Raw genomic sequence first — 20,433 nt, forward strand, 5'->3', positions numbered from 1 at the left:
GCAAGTAATAGTTTGGATTCGATAATTAGACATAAGATATAGACAAATTGTGAGATCTAATGAAGCACACATCTCATGATTCAAGATTTAGTGAGAAAATAATGGGACCATCACCATGTAGATAGTGGAGAGAGAGACAGTAATTAAATGGTATAGGCAAAACCCAAAAAAAAGAAAGCATGGGGAAGGCGGTTAAAAAAAGCAAAACACATAGAGCCGGCTCTATACATACCTCGACTAGTCAATCAATCAGTCATATCAAATCAATCTCACGGAATTCCATCACAAAAAAAAAATTAAAAAGAAAAGAAAATGTCATCTTCAACTGGTTTTGCTCCGGACCACCACCTCCTCTCTCCTTCCGGGCAGCTCTGTTACGTCCATTGCAAATTTTGCGACACTGTCCTCGCCGTCTGCATCTCTGTCTCTCTCTCTCTCTTTCAATCTCTCTCTTTTAATTCTGATAAATATGTATATATATATATATATATTAATATAGGTGGGTGTTCCTTGCACGAGTTTGTTCAAGACAGTGACGGTGAGATGCGGGCATTGCTCCAACCTTCTCTCTGTGAACATGCGTGGATCTCTCCTCCCCTCTCCCAACCTCACCCACTCCCTCTTCTCTCCCCACAATCTCCTGGTATAAATAATAAATCCCTTCTCCTCCATTTCCTTTTTTAGGGTTTCTTTGATTTCACATCCCTGCAGGAGGAGATCCGCACCAACGCGCCGCCAAACCTGCCCATCAATCCATTCGACCCTTCTCTCTTCCTTCGGGAGATCGATGACCTTCCCAAGCCTCCTGCTGTTAAACGACGTACGCCACATTCATCTTCAAATTTCCACTTTTCTTGTCTTAATTTTTTATTTTGGCTCTTTGTTCATCATGTCAAAATCGATTTCTGAAAACCCTAAATAGTCTTTCCATTTTTACCAGCTTTAATTCGATTGAAAAAATACTCTCACCTCGCTCATTTTTTTTTAGTTTTGATTTAGCTCTTTCAAGATAGTTTTGAATGAATTTTTTAAGGTGGTCCCTCGGGATTCATAGCGTCTTGGAAACGGTGAGGCCACAAGAAATTTTAGTGAGATGAAAATCATTAGATAATGATGAAGCACTGATGAGAAAAAAGTGATATTGATGACAGAAATCAGTAAAGTAAACTGTCAGCACAGTGATTTTAATGTCTGTTTCTTGTTTTATTGTTTGTTTTCATTTTCTTCCTTTCTCACAGCCCCGGAGAAAAGACAGAGAGTGCCCTCTGCTTATAACCGCTTCATCAAGTAAGTTGAATGACTTCTATTTCATTTTTTGTTAATGTATACAAAAAATTGATTTCTAGTACTTCATCCCTTAGCTAAGATATGCATATGTGTTCCTAGATTAGGTAGTTTTGCAGCTTCATTTAATGAGGAATCTGTTCCTCGGCTGCGATTATTCTGTAATCTATCAAAATTTATGACAAATATTGTACTAATTCACAATTTGTCATTATTATTTGCAGAGATGAGATCCAGCGTATCAAAGCTGGAAACCCTGATATCAGTCACAGGGAGGCCTTCAGCGCTGCTGCAAAAAATGTAAGATTATGATAAAAGTCACTTCCTCTCTTTCAATTTTCAACTAGGGTTTTTTATTTTTCATAAAATTGTTTTGGTGTTTTCTTCTATTTTGTTTTCTTGCATCCAGTGGGCCCACTTTCCACACATCCACTTCGGCCTTATGTCTGATCAACCCGTGAAGAAACCAAATGTGTGCCAACAGGTAACCCTATCTCTAAATAAACCCTAGATTTCACACAATTCATCAAAAAAAATCTTTTTTATTAGTTTTCTTGAATATTATTGTTGATTGATAGGAAGGAGATGAAGTGATGATGAAAGATGGGTTTCTTGCTTCTGCCAACATCGGTGTGTCACCGTACTAGTCAATTGCAGTCTATGGTCGTGTGCCTTCTTAGTATATCTGTTTTGCTTCTATGATTAGGGTTTTCTGAGGTGTTATTATGCTGTGTTAAGACTGTTTGGACATTTTCGGATAGGTTTATGAGCTTCGAAATGGTGTGTTATGTTGGGAGAGGATTTTGATGTGGGCCGGGGTGCTTAACTGTAGTTAGCTCTAACTACAGATCTCCTAAACCCTTCTGAAAATGAAGCTTGCTTTAATAAATCTAATGTATCTGTGTTTCCTTTAGCCCTATAAATGTGTTAAATTATTATATTAGCTAGACCCTAATTACTGTGTGATGCTATGAGGAGATCATTCAATTTGTATAGAGTATGGACCCAAATTAAAGTATTGAATGATATTGCACAAATTTGGGGTACGAATTAATTAAGGGTCAAGTTTCATCTGGTCAAATTTGCTGATTCACGAAGTGCATATTTATTAGAAGTAAATTTGTAACTCAATTCGCTAGCAATGTACGTAGGGGTTTATCCTGGTATGATGGAATTTGATCTGTCAAACTCAAGCAAGACTTTCCATAATGTTGGAGCATATAATCTTAATTAGTTTGACAAGGGATAGCGTTTTGAGTTTGATGGTATGAGGCAATGGCGAATCCAGGAACTGAATATCGTGGGGTCGAACTCGAACCAAACAACAAAAATAATAATAGAATAATTTTTTTAATAAAAAAATATTAATTTAATTAGGGCCAATGAGTACTTTTTTAATTAGGGCCAATGAGCACTCCGGGGACGGTGGTGGGGTCGGCCGACCCCACCCGACCCCACCTGGATCCGCCGCTGGTATGAGCTACAAAATTTGAAATAAATGGAATGACATAAAAAGGCCGCGGTGACAAAATTAAAAGCACTGCACTTATTTCTACTAGATCATTTGTGGTTGAGAAATAATAGTAGTATGATTTATTTTATGTAGTAAGGGTAAATTAGAGAATGAATCATTTTGTAGTTATAGAATAATCGATGATATTGTGTTGTAGATTCATTTGACATTTTTTGTAGTTATAGAATAATCGATGATATTGTGTCGTAGATTCATTTGAATAATGTCCTTGTGTAGCATAGATAATGCACTTGACGAGTAACTATAATATTGTCGATTTTGTGATTTTTTTAATGTTACATGTCACTTTCAATAACAATTGACAATCCTTGAAAATCTCAAAAACTCAAAAAGTTTAAATTTTATATAATTCCCTCTTGATTTAAATTATTTTTTCATATAACATGCATCAAATTAAAGATAATTTTATAAATATTTTTATAATAAAATCTGAATTGCATACATATGGACGAATAAATTTGCACGAAGAATATAATTTATAGCATAACAATAACGACATACAATATAATGTTCATAGTTGCATTCCTATGATGCCTTAAGTCAATGTACATGATTAGGGCTGGGGAAAAATATCGAAAAAATGATATATTGCTCGTATCGTATTGAAAAATATCGAAAAATTATCGGATTTTCGATATATCGTAATTTTCGATACGAAACGATACCGTATCGTAAGTTTTCGATACGATAACGATATGAATTTCCTTATATCGCGATATATCGTTTTATATCGAATATACGATATATATCGATATTTTCGATATATCGTTTTATATCGAATATACGATATATATCAATATTTTCGATATATCGAATTTCGGTACGATATATCGTTTATATCGAATATACGATATGTATCGATATTTTTGATATATCGAATTTCGGTACGATATATCGAAATATCGATACGATAACGATATAGATATCCTCCATATCGAAAGTTCGATATATCGAAACTTTCGATACGATAACGATATGAAATTCTTTCATATCGATATTTTCGATACGATATACGATACGACGTTTTCGATACGATATATCGTATCGACCCACCCCTATACATGATGTCCTACTTTCACGGCATATAATGCCAAAACCATTAAATTAATGTTGGGCGAAAACCATAGATCTCCAATAATAAACACGGTCTTTGCATGTTTTTAAGGCCTATATTCGGCTCGTTTTAAATATCAATCATGCAAATTATGTTCTTAAATTGTGTATATTATATATTTTGGTATTTCGACGTGTTTGTTGATAAATGAGAGAAAAAGATAGAAAAAATGTGCAAAAATAGCCAAGTTGCAGCAGCCTCTGTTCGAGCCCATCTGGCAACGAGTTTGAAGTCCAATCAGTGCTTAATACACACCATTCTCTTCGTCTTCAAAAGAGCTTCGCGTGGGTATCTTGAACATCTAAATCGGAGTTTTGTGGAGAAAGTTATGGTCATTTTACGAACATTGCGCAGAGCAGTCAAAATTAGGCGGAAATTAAGGAAAGAAATTGTTGCCAAATCTCTCCTATTAATTAAAAAATTCGAATTTACCATCTTTCCCATTATTTGGAGGATACTTTTTACCAATTATAAATCTTTTTCAAGCATATATATATACCCCATAACTTAATTCATAATATTCATCTCAGAGTCTCCCATCCTTCTCCATCTGTACACATTCTTCCATCTCAGAGCCAATTCTTCTCCATCTGTACACCTTCTTCCATCTCATAGCCTCCAATCCTCTCACTCTCTATACTTCTTCCATCCCATATTCCACATATTATTCTTCAATATTCCATTGGAGCGGAGCTTTGCAGATCCAGGCAGACAAGAGAAGACTGAAGACTACATAATTCAACCTTGGTTTTGTTTTGTTTTGTTTTTCATGTCTAGTACTTTTTGTTGTTTTTACTTGTCTATGAGTATTAAACATCTTTTGTAGAATTTTTGGTAAACATGCTATGATTATAAGTTATTTATTCAATTGTTTTTCTTTGTTAGCTCTTGTAGTTATTTCAATTTCCCTTGCGCTTATATATTTATTCAATTGTTTTTCTTTGTTAGCTCTATTTTAATTATTTATTATCATTTTTCCGAAACAGGTGCTGAAAATGAAACGCTTCTACTACAGAGGGACAGATGGGGTATATGACGCTTAGTACATAACATACAGTTACAGTTGCAATCTTATTCCCTGTGTTCAAGATCCTGGTACTAACCTTTAGCTATACTAGATCTACCTTGTATACTTACAGTATTTTTAATGCTAATAAATAGTGCATCATCCCCAATCTATTTTTTTTATTTAATGGTTCATATTTGACCTTAGTTTTGATATAAAATTATGATTCATTTCAATATTATCCCTATATTATCCTTGCAACTATATGGCTCACCACTCCAATTAAATTCTCATTTTTTCGTACTTATCAGTTACGTATTAAAACTCGTGTCATCTATGCCAGGACTATTTATCGTGAACGGAGGGAGAATATATCATCAATTTTTGTTTTCTAATTCATCTATTCGTCATTTAGATAATGGTGTGTGCTACGGCATGCATGTCCATATTTACTTCTTATTTCCTACAGTCTTTCAAGTCGTTAGAATTAGTTCTAATCAACTCTTTTCTTCCCTTCTTTTTCAATGCTCTTCATGCATTTAGATACTCCATAAATCTGTCGCATGGCGCAAGCTAAGTGGTTGATCATCCTAATTAATGACTATAGTTTGGCCTTAGTTTTGATACAAGAGTGAGTTTTGATTTGTTTCATTCCATATATATAAATTGTAGTACTAAATAAAATGTGAGAATGCTTGCATAAATAGATAAACAAGAATTTTTGTAGATGAATAAAAATAAATAAATAAATATGATTATTACTAAGAGATTAGTTAATCAAGAGATTAATCATTAATTAATTTAGAGATTTAATCGCAAAAAATATGAATCATTGGATTATTACTTAATTCTCTCGGTAGATTTGATTATGAAGGAATTATTATACAATCCCAAACAGTTAAACTAAATTAAATTAAGAAAACCTACTCCGACTATTTAATCTCAGTCCAATTATTAATTAGAATCAAACCCATTTTAAAAAATTAACTACAGCCCACTATAACTACTAAGATTCAGCCCAACAGTTAAATGATCTAGGTCCAACTAAATAAATAAAATAAGCAGCCTAAATAATTAAATAAAAAAAATGTCCCACTCGGAAATTAAAAGGGGCAACATGAATAGCAAGGATACACCGCACTCCTAAACCTAATTTATTACCCTAACTCTTCCAAAAAAAATACGTACAAAATTGGTTTTTCACTAAGGATCAGTTTAATAATGAAGATAAATAAATAAAATATAATAAAAATATATATTTTAGATCCTAAATATAACATTAAAATAGATGAATTATCTATCGTATCATAATATCCCTAATACTAGTGCAGAAAAATAGAACTAATACTATGTCGTTTGAAAACACTTCAGTGTCGATATGCATGCATCCATATTCAAGGAATTTGAATCTGGGGAGTTTTAGATATATTTACAAAACTGCCATTCTAAAAATATAAATATAATTCAATTAAAATTATTTTTTTTATATACAGTATTAACTACATAGTAACTGCCGGCTGTTTCAAAACTGATTAATCACTATGAATTTGTTTTCTCGCTATTTAATAGTACATTAAATTTTCTCTTTGTTTTCAATCAACACTCATTAACATAGGGATGGATTAATATAATATAGAAATGAGAAATTTATATAGGAATATGAAAAGTGAGGAGTCATTTGAATTAAAGAGACTCTTAGCATGAAACAATGCATGCAAACTCTCTATAAATACTCTTCCCAAAAAATTTCTTGGATCAAATTTCCTCTTCGACGCAACGACGGACGCAGGTGGGGTCGGGTGCGATGAGGCTGCCGAGAAACTTCATTTTTTTGACCTCCGCCCCAACGCAGCAGCATCTCCGACCCCACACAGCAGATCTCCACCCCATAGTTTGGCCTTCATCGGAGTAACGAGAGGACGAATCAATTGGATTAATAAGGAGATATTTAGATGGGTGAGAGAGACAATAAAAAAATAGGAGTAGAATCGATATACTCATTAATAGATTAAACGATTCCCCAATTCTTTATTTAATAATAAAATCAGATGAAAGGGCATCACAGCCTATTAAAATTTAAAATCAGTCGGTTTCTTTTAACATACATATTGATGGCTTAATTAGTTAAATTACTTAGGTTATCACCATAATTATTACAGAATATATATGTTATTAACGATAATTTCATTCTATTTTTATTTCATTTATTGAGTTTTTAAAATTAGTTATAAATTACCAAGTGATTATTATTTTTATAATATTTTCTTAATTTTTTTATATAAGCTGCAAAAATATGATGGGAGCTGTATGATTACTTAATACATATAGAGAGGGAAACATTTAATTACTACTATTATAAATGAAATAAATTTTTGAGTAGATTTTGTTGAATATAGATATTCCTAGGAAAAGTATCATTCATAACAGAAGATATGACTTTATAATTTGAAATATCTTTTAAATAATTATTTGTTATATTTTTATTAATTAAATTATGTTTTTTAAACAATTATTTAATAATAATAATAATTATTATTATTATTATTATTATTGTTATTAATTATGTATTATATCCGACCCCACGAGCTACATTTTATGGGTCCATCATTGCTTCGACGCATGTGACGGTGCCATTTTAATGGGAGTCTGCTAAAATATTCTGGAGATGATGATCTCGATTTCGCGTTCACCGTCGGTCGAGATAATTGGGAAACGACGCGATCACTGCAAATCATTAACGCGGTGGCGAAGCAGCGGTCGCAAGCGAGGAGGATAAGAAAAATGGGGATACGAACTCGGCGTCAGAAAGAGGTGTAATGCTGTGGCGGTCACCATTCCATTTGGAATGGTCATTCCATTCCACATGGGAATAGTCATTTCATCCATTCCATTTAGCTAAGGAATAACCATTTCATCCATTTCATTTTTCTTTCTTTTTATTTTAAATTTTAACAAAATTATATAAATATTATTTAATATTATATTTAAATTTAATATCATCTCAATTTTATAATAAAAATAATTTTTTTTATTAATTGAAAAAATACACACACAACCACCACCACCACAGTACACACACGTGCACACTAACATATATGCGCGCACACCCCCCACCACACACACAAACTAACGCATATGCACATACACACACCCCACCACACACACACCACCAACCACCGCACACCACACACACACGCACGCATATGCGCGCACACACTACCACCACACCACATATGCACACAAGAAAAATATTTGACAAAATTATTTTTGAATAAATATTTTTTTATAGAATCAACATATTAATTACTCATATTTCATTCCATTCAATTTCTATATTATTTATAGTTATCAAACATATGAATTGAATTAATAGGACTAACAATTCCTTTCCCTTTATATTCCTTGTGCTTACCAAGCACGAGAATGGATGGAATTGTCATTTCATTCGCACCTTCATTCTATTCTCATCTCAATTTCATTCCCTCCTCGTTCCATTCTATCGTGAAAAAACCCCTTAATTCTTTAATATACCCTTAGCACCTCACGGCCCAATTGCCTCCCCAAAGCCCAAACCGTGAAAAGGGAGAAGCTAAAACCCCAACTACAGCTTATTGAAAAATCGAAAAATCAATATGTTGCTCCGATCGCTCCTCCGAGTAACCGCCGGCCCCGCCTCACCATTCCGGCAATCTCAGTGGCAGCTGACCTATTGCCGGAGCATGGCCTTGGAAACCTCTAAAGGTGGTTCCAGCAAAGCAGAGAAACCCCAGCCAAAATTTGATAAGAAAGCACAGTCGAAACCCGATCTAAAGGATAAGAAGCCTGAACAAGTGCTGGCGACAATCCTTGAATCTATCTCTAGACAAGATGTGGAGCTCCGCCGCCGTCTGCCCCTTGACGTGCCCCGCCATGGGCTCCCACTCTTCACTTCCGCTCCGTCTCTCTCGTTGCTCACCGATAATGATGTCAACCTTTACTCTAATTCAGGTAATACATTGTTGTATAAATAACTCAATATCGTTTATTGGTTGCAAGTAGGTTTGAGAATTTGCTGCTCTTAACTGCTTTCATTTTGTTATTTTCCGTCAGGAAATGTATTTTCATCGCGTTTGAGCAGACCTAAAATGTGAATCAGCGATTTGTGCATTCGGCACTGATGTAGCTTTCGTTTGATGATAAATTTTTTATTAAGCTGTTTAGTTTGGTTTACTTAAACTCAGTTATGTGATGATAAGCGAGTGAATGATTGTTGATTTGAATCTCATTGACTTGGAAAGTGTAACTTGTCTACAAACTGCCTGTGTGGTGGAGCGTGATGTATATATAGATAAAAAAAGAAAAAAAATACATAGTCGTAGAGTATTTTCATTTTGTATATGAAAATTTGATTTTGAAAAAGTTAAAATTAAAATCGGTGGCCACTGCCCACATGCCGACCACCTATTGAACGTCAGAACCACCTGCGCACTAGCTTGTGGTGTGGATGTCGCATGCTTACGCACTACAACAACGTACGTATTGCCTAAGCATGCGGGCGTGTGCTTACTGCATCTGCTAAGCACGCGGATGTGAATGCTCTTAGTTAAATTCCTGCCAGAATTCCCAATTTCCTAATCCCCACTCGTAAATGATCACAATCACTAACAGAAGAGACTACTGGAACAATTTTGCACCGCCACATCCCCACCACCATGGCACCAACGCTGACCGCTTGACCCCACCATACCACTGCACTGCATTCACTCATTACCCATGCCTGCTCGCTGTCTCCGCCTTCCCAGTCTACAATAGGAATCATCCAAGGTACTTCAGCTAAAAAAAACATTTTTCTCATATTGAATTTACTCAGGATTCCCTGCATTTAGAAGGTTCAGTTTCTTGCATAAGTTTTTGCCAAGCAAAATAATTCCCTGGCAACATAAAGGGAGAAGAGAACTATATTCTGTCTTGCTCCGTAAATGTGGGAGGTGTATAGGCTCGAACTATTCACTGAATGTGCACTTTTCTTTTACTAAAATAAAATCTAACTGGGGTCCGGGAGTAATGCTTTTAACTGTAAGATGAGGTGTGTATGCTGTCATAACTGGGGGAGGTCGTGTCATTGTAGAAGTCTCTTCACTTTATAAAGCGAGCAAATAATTACTGGACGTTGCTATTGTTTCCAGGCTATCTCATTTCGAAATTTCAATTCTTAACCTTTGCAGAAGTATCATCCCTGCTGACAAAGAAAGCATGCATAGACCTCATAAAGAAATGCAAATCCATGACTTGTTTCAAGCAGATCCAAGCCCAGGTCTTCACTCATGGTCTGCACAGCAACATTGATGTCTTGCACAAGCTCATGGCATTTGCCACAGATGCTGACTTAAGCTATGCTGACATAATATTTGCTCAAATTGAGCTCCCAACTTTGTTTATCTATAATGTGATGATCAAGGCACATGTGAAATCTAGTAGTTGCAGAAAAGCCCTTTCGTTGTTTGATGAGTTACGTCACAAGGGATTGGTGCCCGATAATTATACATATCCTTTTGTCTTTAAGGCCGTAGGAAAGTTGAGGATGGTTCCTGAAGGGGAAAAGCTTCATGGGTTTGCATTGAAAAGTGGGGATCTTCATGATTGCTATGTTTGTAATTCGGTTCTAGATTTGTATAGGGAATTAGGGTGTGTCCAGAATTTAGCAAAAGTGTTTGATGAAATCCCTACAAGAGACTTAATCTCATGGAATGTCTTGATTTCTGGGTTTGTAAAGAGCAGCAGGTTTGAGGAAGCTGTTAATGTTTATAGGAGGATCAGACTAGAGACAAGTTTGCAACCTGACGAGGCCACAATTGTAAGCACTTTGTCTGCATGTACGCCACTAAAGAACTTGGATCTTGGTCGTGAAATTCATGAGTATGTGAGTAAAAAATTGGGGTTTACTATGATTATCGGAAATGCATTGATGGATATGTATGCTAAGTGTGGATGTGTAGAGATTGCCCGAGGAATATTTGATGCCATGCCAGAAAAAAATGTTATTTGTTGGACTAGTATGGTTTCAGCTTACACAAATTTGGGTTGTTTGGATGAAGCTAGGGCTTTATTTGACAGGAGCTCTGTCAAAGATCTTGTTTTGTGGACAACCATGATCAATGGGTACGTACAGTTCAACATGGTTGATGAAGCCATGACCTTGTTTAGGAGCATGCAAATGAAAGGCATTGAACCTGACAAATATACCCTTGTTACTTTGCTCACAGGATGTGCTCAATTAAGAGCACTGGAACAAGGTGAATGGATTCATGCTTACTTGAAAGAAATTGGAATTATTATTGATGCAGTGGTTGGGACTGCTCTAATGGAGATGTATGCAAAATGTGGTTGCTTAGAGAAGTCTTTGCAGATTTTCTATCAACTGAACCAGAAAGATGCAGCATCATGGACGTCTATGATATGTGCACTTGCCATGAATGGAGATGCAAAAAAGGCTGTACAATTATTCACAGAAATGACGCAAGTCGGGATTAGACCTGATGATGTCACCTTCGTTGGTGTTTTAAGTGCCTGCAGTCATGGAGGGCTAGTAGAGGAAGGCCGTAAGCATTTTGATTCCATGACTAAGGTTTATCAACTTGAGCCAAAGTTGGAACACTATGGTTGCCTGATAGACCTTCTAGGTCGTGCTGGACTCATGGAAGATGCTGAACAGATCATAAGAGAGATACCTAATCAAGATAACAATTTTGTCATCCCACTTTATGGTGCTCTGCTTAGTGCATGCAGGAACTATGAAAATGTTGAAATTGGTGAACGTATTGCCAAGAAGCTTCTGGAGGTTGAGTCCAGTGATTCTAGTGCTCATACACTTTTAACCAATATATATGCAGCTGCCAATAGGTGGGAAGATGTAAAGAAAGTCAGAAGGAAAATGGATACCATGGGGTCCAAGAAGTTTCCCGGGTGCAGTGCACTTGATGTTGGTGTTGGTGGCATTTACTAAATCTGGTTCAAACCTAACGGGGCAGATTGTAAACCAGTACTTGAGTGCGAGTGCACGCAGTTGAAAGTTGGAAGCCAGGTATCTAATATTATAAGATAGTGCAGTTTGTCCTATAACATATTCTCATGATTGGTTGATGATGTCATGTTGTCCAAACAGTAAACAGTTCATAGATTTCTATATCTCGTATTCTATTATTGTATATTCAGCTAAATTGCAGAATATTAAGTTCATATTTTTCATTAATTTTTCTTGATTCATCCTGGTTTATCTAACTGGGTTGTAATTTGGAAATGATAGTCCCATTTAATAGATATGATAAACTAACAACTGTTTGTGGGCTATGAAAAACTAATGATATTTTCCTAGCCCTGTAACTCTGTTGACATAGTGAAGCTCTTGCATAATCATCAAAGGAGAAAGATCATATTCTTCTCCTTTTTCACTTTTCAATTTTATAAAACTTACTTGTATTCCAATCTCTTCACACTGAAGGAAATTGTTTCTCTAACTATGTGAATGCACGTCTTTGATCTTTTCTACTTTACACAACTTAATGTGATTCCTCTGAAAAATTTTCTTTAGTGGAGTGTCTGTTCAAACCTTATAGTTTTAGGGATGTTGTACTGATTAGATTCCATATCTAAAAATCATTGTGTTTCTGCATTTGTGCGAACTTCATAATAGTGGAGAATAAAGTTGAAGAATTTGAAGTCCGTACTGATACTCTTCTTGTCATTTTTTTCTTTAGCCTTAATACTGATGAAGAATGTTTTTATAACGCCTTAAACATTTATCTCTTCTGAAGCAGCATCATGACCTTTTGGGATAGATCTGAAGCAGCATTTAGCCTTAACTACTCAATATTGAAATTGATTATTCGGTATATGTGACTTGTGACAGTATTTTGTTCCCTTGCAAGACTTCCTTGTCTCTCACTATCTGGCTGATTCTCAGGGATAAACTTGAAAGCTGTAACCTAGCCTGTAGGTGGTAAAACTAATGGTCATTTTCACATTATGTTGAGATGACATATGCTTCATTGGACAAACATAACAAACATGCACGTCAGTTTGGTTACAGACTGCCAGATCGACTAAAGGGGCGCAGGGTGGGTGAGGGTATTGAAACTGTAGAGGGACGAAATTTGATGCTGCTTCAGTGTGCCACCCTGAAGCCTTGAAATATAGGGTTTCTATGATGACATCTTTGATTTCTGTTGAGAAATTTGTACGTGTGCTTATGGCCTGAAAGTACACTTCCATCCATGTTTGTTTTAAGCCCTGATCTATCACAAAACAAGTCTAACATCTTTAGTAAACCATCTTAAACGAGTCACACTGTAATTAATAAAAAATAAAGTATAATCAGCAACTTGAGTAGAGGCTTCCACTCCATCTCTATTCTCTACCCTCAGTGAAACCCCTTATATGGAAACATATCTCGCCTTATCAGCTAGTCTACCAACACATCAAGCTACCAAGTTGGAAATAGCTGGAGGGAGAAAAAGGCTGGATTCTTGTAATACTTGGCTTCATGTGTGATTGTACATTAGAGTGTTGGACTTTACCTTAGATTACTCCTCATATTTTCCTTCTCTCGTTCTGCTGGAAAGAAGATAAGATGCCCGTAACAAACCATTAGCTGATTCAGTATACTGGCTATTAAACTCATGAAAGATCTAGGGTCAAACCTATCACTTGGCTTGAGTTCTTATATTTCATATTTGAACTGCAAATACTTTCTGATGTTAGTTACGGTTACATATTATTTCATAAAATTGTAAAAAAATGTTTTATGCATGGTGAAGGATATGGTGGTGCATTTATTAACTTCAATAAAACCTGAACTTGGAAGAGAAACTTGCTATTGTTCACTGTTCTGTATTTACGCCATAATTGTTGCTGTCTAAGCAGCTGTCTGCTGTTATTAATATACTGTCATTTTAGATTATCATATGTTATTGGTATAAACATTGTACATGCTATAACATTTGCAAATTTGTTCTTTTACCTCTCTATTGACCTCATTGCTTTTGTTCTTTTTATAACTTGCTGCACTGAATCGATTGAAAAATTATATTTGGTTTAGGAAGGCGAGAAGCAGAGAAAATAGCTCTTCGAACTACAGTCCAAGTTTAACGTAGACGTCTTCAGCCGGCCATATCTAGTGGACATCTAATGGAAGCGGATGGTAAAGCTGCCTATCTTCAGAATCTTTGTGAAGAGCTGCTCTTTGACCCACAGAAGGCCATAGAAATTCATGAAGGTTTATTTAATTATATTGAGCTTTAATTGTAAAAGGCATTATAGTTTAGTTTCTCATACTAGTTTCAGTTTATTAAATTTCATGATATACTAAACTCGTGAAAGTATTATTACTACTGCTTATGTATTTGCTGTACAAGTTTTATTAACAACTTGTTTTTGAAAGAATTTATCTTCTTTACCCGTAGAAATTTTCCGGAGAAAAATTCAGTGACTGGTAGCTATTAAACGTGAAATCATCGACGGCAATGTAAAAACTTTGGAGCCGATACAGATTATCAAATATGTTCTGCATTACAAAGTAAACAGTCGAAGCAGCTCATGCAGATATCAGCGGAGGTGCATTTGAGAAGGTGATTTCTGTTCATTCTTTTCCTTCAATTCTTATTAGAATGTGTTAGATTTGGATTCATTAATAATTTATGATATCCAACAACGCTTTGTGATGTTAAGTAATTTGGATCGAGGATGTTCTGGCTTAGTAATTATTCAAGTAAATCAGGTTTGCAATTAATTGTATGTTTCCAATACATGGCATAATTTTCTGGTTTTATTCATGGCTGCATGAATACTACAGATTGTCCAGGAGGCAATTGCTTCTGGTGTATATGGATATGGCGCCAAGGCTTGACGACATTTTTCTGCAAGCACACTGATGTTCGCTAAAACAGAGTTTTGCAGTCTTGCAAATTTGGCGACTACTTGCGCTCGCCAAAGTAGTAGGTATGCTATCCACTCGAATATGTACTCATACGCCTGTGGATCTGATCGCGCCAAAAGCACGTTGTTTTAGCGTTATAATTACAAATATTTCCTAATCCTGATGTAGTTATCAGGATAGTTTTAGGTGCGATGATTTACGTTGTACTAGTATATATTTGAACTTAAAAAAAAACTAAAATATATGCTATGTATGTGTATTACAAAAGTGGAGAGGACTTTATTGCAGATGAGGCAGTGGTAAGTGTGAGTTAATGTGCATTTGGCCATATTCTAAACCTGCAGTTTGTCGATTTCAAAAAAGACCAAAAACATGCTATCTCATAAGCACTGCACATTTAGGTCTACAAATACACACTTTCCTTTTGGAGTAAAATCCTCTTCTTCTTTCAATTGGTTTTGTTGCATATTTCCGTGAAACAACTCAAATTTCGTATGTTCCCGTAAAATTTGAAAGACAAATTAATTGCAAGTGATGGGATGGTCCAAGAAGTTGTCAACCTATCTCAAAGTAGACAATACATAACACAATCCACTATTGGTCTCTGTTTTTGTTGGCCGAGGCAGTCTCATGATGGACCTCAATAATTTTGTATTTTGTTGAACTTGCTGTTATTTTGTGATTAATTGGATATTCTTTTTGCATTTTTATTCTAACTTGTGGTCTTTGAAGAATAGTGATTTATTAGTAGAGTGAAGCTCAACAAATTTCAGCAATAGCTAGTTTCTTATGTTTTTCTTCTTATTTTTTTTATAAATAAACGTGGATTAAAACTATTTTAACTTAGTAATTGAATATTTAAGCATTACTTTATACATAAATTTTCTATGTTCACAATTCTTTCGATTACAGAGTGAAGAAATGTGAGTTAAATGGAGTAAATACTAGTAGTACAGTATTAGTCTTATTTTTATATACTGATATTAATTTTATAATGAAAATATAAGGGAAATGTCATACTATATACCAATTCATGATAAAAGCAAAAATAAGACTTCTATTATTTGATTGAACGAATTAGAAAAATGCGACCCCTATTATCTGACGGATAATGTTGAATTTTATTGTAAAATTTCTTAGCCACGTGCGAGAGGAGCAGGCTTGCATCAAATTCGGTGGAATTTAGGGTAGTTGATTGTGACCAATTTTGGAATGGCCACAGTGGCTCAACATTCTCTTTTTTCTTTGATTTTTAAAAATTTATTTATGCTTTTCTTTTTCCTTAAACCGATTTCTACCTTGCCATTTTAATTTAATTTTGACTGCAGCCAATTTTAATTATTGTGTGTATTTTTGCTTTGAACTTTTTTTTTTTTAGTTTTAGTTTCTTTTGTGTGTTTTTGTATAAATGTGGTGTGTAATGTGGGTGTCGCAGCGGTCGTACTAATTTATTTTTTAAAAAATTGGTAGTATATTTTATTATAGATTGATTTGATTATATTCTCTTTGACAGAGCCGTTGTGCTAGTATGTTTTTCTTCTATTTTCATGCGATAAAATTTCTAATTTCATAGCTTGACTGTATATTTTTACGATGTGGCACAATGATAAAAGAATAAGCAATAACAGGAAAACATCAGTGTCTGATGATGCGTAGTGTTTGTATGATCAACAATACGCATATTTTAATCCTTTTCATATGATTTGTTTGTTTAATGATAATCACTGTTTAATTCTATGAAGAATGTGTGCTGCTCCAGTGCTATAAAGATAACTTTGTTATGCGTATTTCTCCAGTGAAACAAATGCACACATGGCTAATGTAATAGTACACAAGTAGTAGTATTATGTTATTTTGTCATTGATTTTGACTAATTTAGTTTTCGAATTTCTCTTATTTTATGTGAATTTTTTATTTAAATTAATACTGTAAAATTAGAAAAAAAAATAAAAATAATGAAAATGAAAAATTGGATTAAGTGAAACAGGGCTTGATTTTGAATATAGATGCATAATTTTAACAGAAGAAAAAAAGAAATAACAACGTTGGACGGATGTGTACAACAAAAGTGGGAGGGAAGGAGAAGAGCAGCCTTAATAACATTAAATGAATCCTGCTGCTGCTGCTTCCTTGTTGGCAGAAACACCTGTATCATTTGCAGCCCGCCCTGCCATCTATATCTCCCTCCCTTCTCATCAACACTCTCCGTTTTCACTTCAAGCCATGGTACTACTACTGCCCTTTCTCTATAGTAATGTTTTGTTTTTTATGATTTAATTAAACTCATGATTTGCAGTCGGAGATCCCAGGTTGGCTTTCTGCGCTTCTCACTGAGAAATTCTTCAGCCCCTGCATAATTCACCAAGACCAGAAGAAAAACGAGAAGAATGTTTTTTGCTTTGATTGCTGTGCCGGCATTTGCCCCTACTGCTTCTATAATCACCGCTCTCACCGCCTCTTGCAGGTACGTACAGCCTCTCTCTCTCTCTCTCTCTCTGATTTCATGCTTACTAATTAATTAATTAATTTTGTAGATAAGGAGATACATGTACCATGATGTGATAAGGATTAGAGAAGCAGAGAAACTGATGGACTGTGCTCAAGTTCAAGTAACTCTCCATTCAACCATGACAAAGAAAGTTATAGCTAGGATCATACCATAACTAACTTTGGTTTTTGTGTATGCAGTATTATAAAACTAACAGTGCAAAAGTAGTGTTCTTGAATCGGAGGCCGCCAACAAGGCCTAGCAAGGCTTGCAGCAGCTTTTGCATCAATTGCCACAAAAATTTGCAACACTCCTATCTCTTCTGCTGTCTCTATTGCAAGGCACGTACACTACACACATTATACACACACACACAGTTTATTTTTATTTATATATACTTAATGGCCGCTGATGGGTTTTGGTTATGTTATGCACAGATTCGACATCTAGAGAGAAATGGGAGGAAGGTTTCAATGTGTCTTCGCAAGTGCAATTTTGCTGATTTTTGTGAACCGGGTTCGGAAGATGGGCTATTGGGTGAACAGCAGCGTGGGCTTCTAATAACCGAAATAACGAGGAAGAAAAGGAGCAATCATCATATCCGGTCTATGTGCACGCCGGTTTACGCTATGAACCGGAGGAAGAGCACGCCTCACCGTGCTCCACTCTATTGAGGCTTATGTCACTTCCCGAGTTAGGCTGAAATTAAATTTTTGTCGAGGTTAATTTTCTTAGCCTGCGGTTCTAATAGTAGTAATATGTTTAAATTTACCATGGGTGAAGTCAAAATTATGATTTGGTATCATCATGACAGATTCTTGCCTAAATTTGGAATGTTTTGTCTAGTAAACATGTCTCATCGTGTATTGATAGGTATTTTCTTTTCTTTTTTTGAAAAAAAAAAACAAGAATTCTCAAATTTATTGCATGCTTCAAATTTAATTTTGGTTTAAATGTTACAGAAGAAATCGGATAGTGTATGTCTTTCTTTTTATATTCCCCTATATATAGTACTTAGAGCATCTCCAGTAGGCGGACATCCCACTAGGACATCCACTAGGACATCCCAAAAACACCTCCTGCCACGTCACTAGGACTTCCCATCCCACTGCCCCGTCACTAGGACATCCCCTCCTATGTCCGCCCTTCCCACTAGGACATCCCGCAATAAAAAAAAATCATACATTTACAAATAAAACAATTTACATTTACGGAAATAAAATTTGACGTCAACCCCTCCGAGTCCAAACCTCATACATTATTCGAAAAAATTACGGGAAAAATTAACAACTTTATCGGAAAAATTAACAACTTCATCGGAAAAAACATACATGATTCGAAAAAAAAAATTGCATACTAATAAAAAAAACTTCATACATTATCACGTCAACCCCTCCGAGTCCAAACCTCTTCGATGATATCCTGCTGAAGTCGAACATGGGCATCTGTTTGCCGCATGTCGGCAAATGCACGCAGCCACACGACCTCTCCATGAGGTACCCCCATATTCACATTCGCGGTGGCCACGCCGTGACTTGGACCTGCACCCGTATCATCTTCGTTGGTCCACTGAGTCAGTTCCGCAGCTTCATTTTCGACAATCATGTTGTGCATTATGATACATGCGTACATGATATCGCCGATGTTGGGAATATACCACTGCCGTGCAGGACCCTTCACAACCGCCCACCGACTCTGGAGTTTAAAAAAAAAAAAATTTAAAAAACGGGACGTCCGACTGGACGCCACAATGGCGGACGTCCGCCCGCCCGTCGCGCCGACGTCCGAGGACACCCGACGTCCTCACGGGACGTCCGTATCCGACCCTAAACGCCACAATGGCGGACGTCCCGGTCGCCCGTCGCGACGTCCGACCGGATGTCCGACCGGACGTCCGCCATTGGAGATGCTCTTATGTGTGAGCAGTGGCGGACGCATAAAAAAATTGTGTTAGGGGCTGAACTGTATATACTTTCTTGTTCGCGAATAATTATCTCATATTTTCTTATAGTCCATCGTCGAAGAATAATTTTATGTAAATTAATATATAAAGTAGGAGTATTACACAAATTTCATGAATTTTTTCCACTCATATTTCTCTATGATTCTTAGAACTCGAATATAAATATAATAAAAAAAATTAAAATAATAGTATCACGGACGGAGAATATTTTTATAGTAATATATAGCATATATATTTGAGAAAAATATATATGTATTAAATAAAATATTAAAATTTCAATTAAAACACCTCAAAATCTAATTATAGAGTTACAAACTCAACATCTTAAACTTAAATCCTGTGAAGATCAATTATTTTTCAATTAATTACAAATCCTATGCGAAATAAATTACACATTCAATCCATGATATTTGTTTCAATTTTCATTTTTAATTTTTATACCAATAAAGTAAATATTAAAAATTCTTATAAAATAAATATTTACATAATTGAATTGAATTGAAAAGAAAATGAATAAAAAGTTTAATTAATCACTAAACTTAATTACAAAATAAAAGTATGAACCAATTTAAAAATGTGAGAAACGCACGGCTCTAATTTCTAAAACTAAAATAACACTAATTAAAATATCATTTATTAGTATTATTCACTTTGGGAATTGAGTCATCTTCTTCCCTAAAACTATATCAACCATTTTTATTTAACTTAAGTTCAGTTCCTCACGAACACACACAACAGTCATTTTAAAAGTTCAGCCCTTCGTATCATTCAACTTTCAGAGATTTATTCTTCATTGGCATTAATTTGGTGAGGGCTGATATGAGTACTTGAAATTTTTTAAAGTAGAAAATAAACACAAAAAAATACTTCTTGGGAGGGGCTTAAGCCCTTCCCCCTCCCTTACTGTGTCCGCCAATGTGTGTGAGGTATAGTTATCGACTTATTGTACTTCCTTGTGTCTCATATTACTCTCACTTTTTATTTTAGGTCGTAAATTTAGTATTCATTTTTGTGTGTAATTACATTAGTATTTTAAGTGTAATGAGAGATTACTTAATAATGAAACACTTGATTAATTCTAATATAGTAATTAAATATTCTAATTCTATTTAAAATAAAAATAATATAAGTGGT

At 35.2% G+C, this 20,433-nt stretch overlaps 3 protein-coding genes across 5 annotated transcripts; all 3 read left to right on the top strand.

Moving 5' to 3' along the window:
- Nucleotides 1-239: 239 nt before the first annotated feature.
- On the top strand, nucleotides 240-2,197 carry LOC121800405 (axial regulator YABBY 1-like). Of its 2 annotated transcripts, none has more exons than XM_042199981.1 (7): nucleotides 240-423; nucleotides 500-643; nucleotides 712-820; nucleotides 1,239-1,287; nucleotides 1,509-1,584; nucleotides 1,694-1,768; nucleotides 1,863-2,197. In XM_042199981.1, exons 1-7 carry the CDS (start codon nucleotides 313-315, stop codon nucleotides 1,929-1,931), a joined length of 633 nt encoding a protein of 210 aa, XP_042055915.1. In that variant the 5' UTR covers nucleotides 240-312; the 3' UTR covers nucleotides 1,932-2,197. The 2 variants fall into 2 exon arrangements, with proteins under 2 accessions (XP_042055915.1, XP_042055922.1); XM_042199988.1 differs by having other exon boundaries at nucleotides 249-411.
- A 6,312-nt stretch (nucleotides 2,198-8,509) lies between these two features.
- Nucleotides 8,510-15,168, top strand: LOC121751900 (pentatricopeptide repeat-containing protein At1g31430-like). Of its 2 annotated transcripts, none has more exons than XM_042146716.1 (5): nucleotides 8,510-8,925; nucleotides 10,143-11,998; nucleotides 14,012-14,188; nucleotides 14,376-14,540; nucleotides 14,765-15,168. In XM_042146716.1, exons 1-2 carry the CDS (start codon nucleotides 8,571-8,573, stop codon nucleotides 11,918-11,920), a joined length of 2,133 nt encoding a protein of 710 aa, XP_042002650.1. In that variant the 5' UTR covers nucleotides 8,510-8,570; the 3' UTR covers nucleotides 11,921-11,998; nucleotides 14,012-14,188; nucleotides 14,376-14,540; nucleotides 14,765-15,168. The 2 variants fall into 2 exon arrangements, with proteins under 2 accessions (XP_042002650.1, XP_042002658.1); XM_042146724.1 differs by having other exon boundaries at nucleotides 14,016-14,188.
- Nucleotides 15,169-16,904: 1,736 nt separating this feature from the next.
- LOC121790298 (protein RGF1 INDUCIBLE TRANSCRIPTION FACTOR 1-like) lies at nucleotides 16,905-18,010 on the top strand. The gene is made up of 5 exons (XM_042188573.1): nucleotides 16,905-17,074; nucleotides 17,145-17,312; nucleotides 17,383-17,457; nucleotides 17,537-17,677; nucleotides 17,774-18,010. The coding sequence occupies exons 1-5, from the start codon at nucleotides 16,955-16,957 to the stop codon at nucleotides 18,008-18,010; spliced, it is 741 nt and encodes a 246-aa protein (XP_042044507.1). The 5' UTR covers nucleotides 16,905-16,954.
- Nucleotides 18,011-20,433: the final 2,423 nt, after the last annotated feature.

This window comes from Salvia splendens, chromosome 1 (genome assembly GCF_004379255.2).
Source record: "Salvia splendens isolate huo1 chromosome 1, SspV2, whole genome shotgun sequence".
NCBI lineage: Eukaryota > Viridiplantae > Streptophyta > Magnoliopsida > Lamiales > Lamiaceae > Salvia > Salvia splendens.